The 8,598-nt window shown below is 37.6% G+C and overlaps 1 protein-coding gene across 1 annotated transcript; it reads right to left on the bottom strand.

Annotated features, from left to right (window-relative positions):
• Positions 1-2,214: 2,214 nt before the first annotated feature.
• Positions 2,215-5,478, bottom strand: LOC149165661 (clavaminate synthase-like protein At3g21360). The gene is made up of 5 exons (XM_089432350.1): positions 5,134-5,478; positions 4,273-4,547; positions 4,036-4,145; positions 3,145-3,282; positions 2,215-2,819 (listed from the first exon to the last, which is right to left on the bottom strand). Exons 1-5 carry the CDS (start codon positions 5,225-5,227, stop codon positions 2,474-2,476), a joined length of 963 nt encoding a protein of 320 aa, XP_089288476.1. The 5' UTR covers positions 5,228-5,478; the 3' UTR covers positions 2,215-2,473.
• Positions 5,479-8,598: the final 3,120 nt, after the last annotated feature.

An 8,598-nucleotide genomic window follows, 5' to 3' on the forward strand; every position in this document is an offset into this window, starting at 1 on the left:
GTCATCACAAGTCCTGTCCTCTTGTGTTTTCTCGAGATCTCTCACCAGGATAATGTAGAGAATCCTAGAGTGTTTGCTCAGAAATTGTGGCTGTCTTACACGATATTGTTGAACCTTTGGTATTGTTGCTAGAATCTTGAATTTTCAGCTTCGGCTTCATCTTTTGTGAGTCCACAGAATTTGTGTGCTTGTAAAATTCGACCTGGAAGATATGTACAACGAGGGCAAGTGCAAGGTCTCCACACCGAGAAGCACCTGGAAGTGGAAGCAGCCTAGCGTCACCTGGAAGTGGAAGCAGCGCAGCGTCCAGCGAGGGCAAGCATCCATCTGCTGGGTTGCATCGTATACCCACGGGGTCGCATTGTATACCAGTCTGATCAATTTAGAATCTAGAGTGATGAATGATGAATTTAACTTTTAAATCAATGTAGATTCTAGAATGGTGAATAATGAATGATGAATATGTATCAGAGAATTTCATTATTGAATCTCATGGTCTATGGATGAATCATGCATGTATTAGTAAGGATGATGAGTATGGATCAATGTATTTCATTACTTAATTCAATTGTGTATGTCTCATTGTATTTATGCTTTCATTATTGAATATGAATTTGAAATATATATATATATATATATTAAAAAAATTATATACCTCGACGTGCCCCTGTCCCCCCTAAATTTCCCTAAAATTTAAGGGTACTCCCACACGTCCCCCTTGTGCATCTCCCCGCACCCGCATCTCCCCGTCCCGGAGTCTTGGTGGAACATTGTTTATTTTTCTATTTATCTGGATTCAATTTTAAGAGATATGTTTGGCTTATTGTAATGCGGCTCCTTGAATAGATTCCATTCCAGTGTGGTTAGGACATCTGGGGAGTCAGCTTTAACTAAGTCATAAGTTTTTGGTATATCTAGCTTGTAGGTTGTTGGATATACTCTTACTCTTGCAATCATCCTGGCAGTCACCCTGGAACTTACCAAAAGTATTCCAACAGTTACCAATTCACCATGGTAAAAAAAAAGGAAAAGAAAAGATCACCCCATTCTATCATATCCATGGATGACCCTATGTGACCATCCTTTACTTAGATCCAATTCTACACACTCTTGATCCCAGAAAAAATCCATCTTCTTCCTTTTGTGAAATTGATAAACATATTAAAAAACTTGACAATTTTTTCTTTTCTATGACCAATTCTTTTCAGGATTCAATGTGAAATCTGGAAGTCTGACCTAGACATGCACTGATAAGATTGTCATGAATGTTGGATTGAATTCCAAGACCCAAGGAGTTAGAAAGACACAGGCTGCATCAGACAACCAAGGCCCTCCTTCCATTTCTCTACCCCTATCTTTAACTTATTCAAAATGAGCCACAAGAAACCTTTGGCTCAAAATCTCACAGAGACGTTTGTTACTCTGAGAAGAACAATGCTGAATCTACAAATCACATCCACGGAGAAAGGGTAGGTACACTTACGTAAATGAAAAGATAAAACAACTTGAGTTAATACACTCGTTGATGCACAGCGTTAATTAATTACACAAAAATACATTAACTACATGATGAAACTTGGAGAAAGATTATGGGACAAGGCATTTCAACATCTTTCCCTGCACCATATCTAAGAATGATACCAAAGAATGCACCACAGACAAGCATGTTAACATGACTCAGTGTCCAAGGCATTGCCTTCAAGTCCATTCAGGTAGGCGCAATGCCACCAGAAGTAAAGGAGGCCTAATCAGAATGATCGCTTGACAACTGAACTGAATTTTTTTATAATTTGAAACCTGTTGCTTTAAAACACTCCTCTCCAACCCCTTTGTAGACCAATATGGCATATATCAGTGTATCACATGTCAAGAACACAGTTCAAATACAAAGGTCACTAAAAGGCTAGAAAACCAAATTTTCTATAGTGACATTATGCTTGAGACACAGACCATAAATTATATATCCAAACATGAAACCCTATCATAACAAAGTTACTGATACTTTGGATGGTTAAGATCATTTTCATCGTCTAACATTTAAAATCAAAGGCTAAGACATGTACACGTAACCCAAAAGCAAAGTTGATTTCAAATGGAAACGCCTTACGGCGTAATTAAGAAAATAATCTAGCAAAAATAACCTAGCATATATGTAGGACATCACTTATATCACAAACTTATATAACCAATATATCAATGGCTCCATTGTAACCTTTCTATTCTAATCTGGAAGGGCTAACTGCCCCGTCCAGAGCATTTGTAAAAACTCTTTGGCAAACGATTATTAAACGACCTTTGGTTTTAAGCCCAAGTACAAATTTTTCAGGAATAAACCCTGAAAGATCTATTTGCATATTTCCAGTACGGGCAGTAAGAGGTTAACCTCTCAGATTATTTGCCAACAACATCAATGCTTAATAATGGAAAGAAATACTACAGCAAATGCTTGACAGTTGATCCAACAACACCCATACTATTTGCAGAAGGCAGCGAGTAGCCTTCTAGGTGGGGTTGAAGGCCTTCTCGCATGCTGCACAAAGCGATTGTCCAGCACCAGAACATCACCAACTTCCCAGGTGATGTCCACACACTCTTCTTTAGTTATCTGGAGGTATGATTCAATTGCCTCATCAGGAAAGAGGGAACCATCTGCAAGCATTGGGACTATCTCTGGAAGTGCTGAAGGGTTGAACCATGCTTTCCTATTGTCTGCATCTCCATCAACAGGTTTTATAGAAACAATAGGTCCCAATTCAAAAAACATTGTGCCATCATCTGCCCAAGTTATTTTGGACACTGGAACACCTGACTTTATAAGCCTGGAGGCAACAACCTTACCACATGATCATCAATTTCAATTTATTTCAGAACAATTTGATTATTGAAAATGGTAATTGCATTTTAAATCTGAACTGTTCCTGGGTAGAAGTGATCTATAAATGTGTGAAAAAATATTACAGCCTCATCTTCACCCAAAAATATAAATTTATCTCAAGTTTAAATAGCTAAAAAAAAGTAACACAGATTTCTTTTTCTCCACTCCTTATCTATGAAAATCAAGAATTTTCCCATCTTTAAATCTGAGTTAAAAGATAAAAATGAAAATGGATAGATGCTACATGTAACTTGTCATTTTATTCTTACCTATTTTTTGCTTCCTGCTTGTTGCTGGTTTGGTAACGGGATTGCCAGCCCTTTAAAAAGGATTGAGGATCGTCTTCCTGAGGAATGCTGTAAGAATAGATCAACCCCTGCTCCATAATTTTTACAAGTTCTGGGTACCTCTGTTCCATATTGTCCAGCACCAGAACATCACCAACTTCCCAGGTGATGTCCACACACTCTTCTTTAATTATCTGGAGGTATGATTCAATTGCCTCATCAGGAAAGAGGGAACCATCTGCAAGCATTGGGACTATCTCTGGAAGTGCTGAAGGGTTGAACCATGCTTTCCTATTGTCTGCATCTCCATCAACAGGTTTTATAGAAACAATAGGTCCCAATTCAAAAAACATTGTGCCATCATCTGCCCAAGTTATTTTGGACACTGGAACACCTGACTTTATAAGCCTGGAAGCAACAACCTTACCACATGATCATCAATTTCAATTTATTTCAGAACAATTTGATTATTGAAAATGGTAATTGCATTTTAAATCTGAACTGTTCCTGGGTAGAAGTGATCTATAAATGTGTGAAAAAATATTACAGCCTCATCTTCACCCAAAAATATAAATTTATCTCAAGTTTAAATAGCTAAAAAAAAGTAACACAGATTTTTTATTTCTCCACTCCTTATCTATGAAAATCAAGAATTTTCCCATCTTTAAATCTGAGTTAAAAGATAAAAATGAAAATGGATAGATGCTACATGTAACTTGTCATTTTATTCTTACCTATTTTCTGCTTCCTGCTTGTTGCTGGTTTGGTAACGGGATTGCCAGCCCTTTAAAAAAGGATTGAGGATCGTCTTCCTGAGGAATGCTGTAAGAATAGATCAACCCCTGCTCCATAATTTTTACAAGTTCTGGGTACCTCTGTTCCATTCGTTGGGTGAGCTTATGGCTCAACAGGATTGCTGTCTGCCCTCCCTCCGGAGGTGCAATCTCACAGAAGAACAATATTTTGCTTGGAAACACAGGAAACTGCACAGCAAAAAAAATACCCAGAACATTGATGGTCAAGAAAAAAAAAACCTAATAGGAATAAGTTTGAAGAGAAAGAAAGAAGAAAAGGAAACTGTAGTCTGGAATGCTTAGAGGATCGGCTTACCATAGCCATCTGATGATGAAATTTGATGTGCTGATCCAGAGGAGCTTCGTTTGCTGTGTAAACCCTTCCTTCAACCCTGGGCCTTGAAGCTAAGCCCAGATATGGCTGTTCTTCCCATCCAAATGCTTCAACAACTGTGTTGAAATCGGATGCACTTCTCACTGGAAACCCTCTAAACAGCAACGCTCCAGCGCGATTCAGTTGATTGTGAATCCATTCCCTGTTCTGTTGGATGGCGTTGACAAGGGACCCAATTGAGGGGTTTTCATCTGGAGGTAGCAGAACCATGGGGAAGAGGGTGCCATCCTCGAGAATCTTCTGTTGGGCAATGTTCCTGGAGCTTCGTTTGCTGTGTAAACCCTTCCTTCAACCCTGGTTCTTGAAGCTAAGCCCAGATATGGTTGTTCTTCCCATCGAAATGCTTCAACAACTGTGTTGAAATCGGATGCACTTCTCACTGGAAACCCTCTAAACAGCAACGCTCCAGCGCGATTCAGTTGATTGTGAATCCATTCCCTGTTCTGTTGGATGGCGTTGACAAGGGACCCAATTGAGGGGTTTTCATCTGGAGGCAGCAGAACCATGGGAAAGAGGGTGCCATCCTTGAGAATCTTCTGTTGGGCAATGTTCCTGGAGCTTCGTTTGCTGTGTAAACCCTTCCTTCAACCCTGGTCCTTGAAGCTAAGCCCAGATATGGCTGTTCTTCCCATCCAAATGCTTCAACAACTGTGTTGAAATCGGATGCACTTCTCACTGGAAACCCTCTAAACAGCAACGCTCCAGCGCGATTCAGTTGATTGTGAATCCATTCCCTGTTCTGTTGGATGGCGTTGACAAGGGACCCAATTGAGGGGTTTTCATCTGGAGGCAGCAGAACCATGGGAAAGAGGGTGCCATCCTCGAGAATCTTCTGTTGGGCAATGTTCCCTGGTTTCAAAATGGCCAATTCCTTCATTGTTTTGCTCAGAAATTGTGGCTGTCTTACACGATATTGTTGAACCTTTGGTATTGTTGCTAGAATCTTGAATTTTCAGCTTCGGCTTCATCTTCTGTGAGTCCACGGAATTTGTGTGCTTGTAAAATTCGACCTGGAAGATATGTACAGCGAGGGCAAGTGCAATGCCTCCACACCGAGAAGCACCTGGAAGTGGAAGCAGCTAGCGTCCCCTGGAAGTGGAAGCAGCGCAGCGTCCAGCGAGGGAAAGAGGGAAAGCATCCATCTGCTGGGTTGCATCGTATACCCGCGGGGTCGCATTGTATACCAGTCTGATCAATTGGATGGTCAAGATCATTTTCATCGTCTAACATTTAAAATCAAAGGGTAAGACATGTACACGTAACCCAAAAGCAAAGTTGATTTCAAATGGAAACGCCTTACGGCGTAATTATCTCTATTTTTTATGAGTTTTTTTTATATATTGTTGCAGCGAGAGGCAGTCTACAACCCAGTATATGGTAGATGTGTAGGTGTAATGTAAGTATGTAAACAATTTTAAATGTCGTATTAACTGAAAAAAAATAAAATTAAAAGTGACTCAAACATTTAAATGTTGACTCAATTAATAATAAAAAATTAAAGGAATACAAATAATAAAATTCAATTTCTTATATTTTGATTTAGTTATTAACTTGTGAATAAGTTTTGTTAAAATACCATGGGCCAATACCATGGCTTATCAATACCACATGCCCAAAAATCATAACTTATTTCACAACTAAAATATTTTATAACAATATGACAAGATTCTTAACCATGGATATTCACCTCCACTTTACTGTGGATTTTATTAACTTGTAAAAACTAGGCTTCATTACAATACAATATGCCAATATGATGGCTTATCAATACCAATGCCCAAAAAGCGTAACTTATTTCACAATAAAAAAAGTTTATAACAATATGCAAATACTATTAACCATGGATATTCACCCCCACATTACCATAGATATTATTAACTCATAAATATGCTTTATTACAATACCATGGGACAATACCATGGATTATCAATACCACATGCCCAAAAAACATAACTTATGTCACAATCAAAACATTTTATAATAACTTATTTCACAATTAAAATATTTTATAACAATATGACAAGATTCTTAACCATGGATATTCAACTCCACTTTGTCGTTGTTGATATTATGAATTTGTGTATAGGCTTTGTTACAATACCATGGATTTTCAATACCACATGCCAAAAAATATTTTATAATAACTTATTTCACAATCAAAATATTTTATAAAAATATGACTAGATTCTTAACCATGATATTCACCCCCACTTTACCATGGGTATTATTAACTTGTTAATAAGATTTGTTACAATAACATGGGCCATTAGCCAATACCATGGCTTATCGATACCACATATGCTCAAAAACTGTAACTTAATTCACAATAAAAATATTTTATATTAAATTAATTTTACAACAATTTTTTAATTGAAGCCAAAAGGAAAAAGGTTATAATTACTTTTGAGATATATATAAACCCTCTAAAGACTACAAAAAATATTCCCACATAAATTAAATTAAGGTTTTAATAAAATAAAAAATGAAAATAATTTTATATTTAAATTTGTGAAATGTATATAATATAAATAGTATTATTAAGAACCAACATAGATCCATCTTAACCAAGGATCCAAGTGAAAAGAGCAAGCAAAATGACTAACAATAATAGAGGAAAGAGATTGAAGGTTTATTTTAAGTTTTTCATTATTTCATTTTCTTTGACGTGATTGATCCAAAATATAGGTTCAATATTTTACAACCAATTGAGTTTTTCTAATTTAGATACTTTCTTAAACACAATACAATGGGATCAAATTTAAGAGTGGGGGAGGAAGGGAGATAGTGACAAAGTGCATGTTGGAGAGAGAGATAGTGATGGGGGGAGGGAGAGAGAGAAAGAGAGAGAGGAAAGAACAAAACATAGAGAGATAGAGGTGGAGAGAGAGAGAGAGAGGGAGTAACAAGGGAGAGATGGAGAGAGAGTGATGGAGAGAGGGGAGGAGGGGAGAGAGATAGGGAGAGAAAAGTAAGAGAGAGAGAGAGAGGGAAACACAAAGATGGAGGGGAGAGAGAGAAGGGGAGAGGGAGGGAGATAGTGATAGATTTGGAGGGAAGAGAGAGAGAGAGAATGGGGGAAGAGATAGAGGAAGGTGAGAGAGAAAGGGAGAGAGGGGAAGGAAGAGAGAGATGACTCAAGAGATAGGAGGGGAGAGATAAAGTTGGAGGGGGGGAGAGGGAAGGAAGAAAAAGGAAATAGAGGGAGAAAGGTGGAGAGAGAGAGGGAGTGATGGAGAGAGCGCGAGGGAGAGAGGATAGCTAGGGCCAAGAGAGAGAGAAGGAGAGAAGAGGAAGAGAGAGAGAGAGAAGGGGAAGAGAGAGAGGGAGAGGAAGAGGGAGGGAAAGAGAAAGAGAGATATGGAAGGAGAGTGTGTATGTTTGGGGGTGACATGGAGAGAGGGAATAAGAAAGAGACACATAGATACAAATATAAATATTATATAGTATTATATAACAAGCCTAGATCCATCTTAACCCCGAATCTATCAAGGTTCGAGAGGGATCAAATCTCTCGAGGTGTAAACCTTTACTCATGTTTTGCACTCAAAAAAGAGGTTTTCACCTCGATATATTGGATCCCTCTTGGTGCTTGATAGATATGGGGTTAAGATGAATCTAGGCTGGTACATATATTCATTGGCAATGAAAATTCTTGTTTGTAGATTCCAAACGTATATAGATAGACGAAGAAAATTAATTTGATTTTTTCTATATATTTACCTATGTATGAAATGATGATTCCAAAATATATACATCTTATTTTTCTATCATAATTTTTTATTGGCTCATCCACTTGGAAATCAAATTATATGGTGTCTAAATAAAGATAATAAACTAGACTAAAAAATGCATGATTATGTTCATACGCTCAAACCTAATATTGACACTTCACCTCACTTACCTAATATTGACACTTCACTTGGCTCACTTACCTTTGTTTCCAACTTGCAATAATCTTTCAATAATTTGTTAATGTCATTTAATATTAAGGAAATTTATTTGTCAAAAGCACAATGTAACTAATTGCTATCTGCGAAAATAATGTCACACAATATCTAATTGTTATTTACAATTATGCAATCTTCTTAAAGAAATTAAGAATGCAAACATTTTCATTATATTTAGATGAAAGGGAACATACCAGTATGAAATCCCCAATGGAGGGTGTCCATGTGACATACCTCCCTCCTCTGCTTGTGACGAGATCCAACGATGTAAATTAAGGGTGCAGGTTTTCGTTCAAAGGGT

The sequence above is a fragment of the Pinus tabuliformis genome, chromosome 5_1 (assembly GCF_031772625.1).
Source record: "Pinus tabuliformis cultivar Carrire ecotype Pingquan chromosome 5_1, CPIR1, whole genome shotgun sequence".
Lineage (NCBI taxonomy): Eukaryota > Viridiplantae > Streptophyta > Pinopsida > Pinales > Pinaceae > Pinus > Pinus tabuliformis.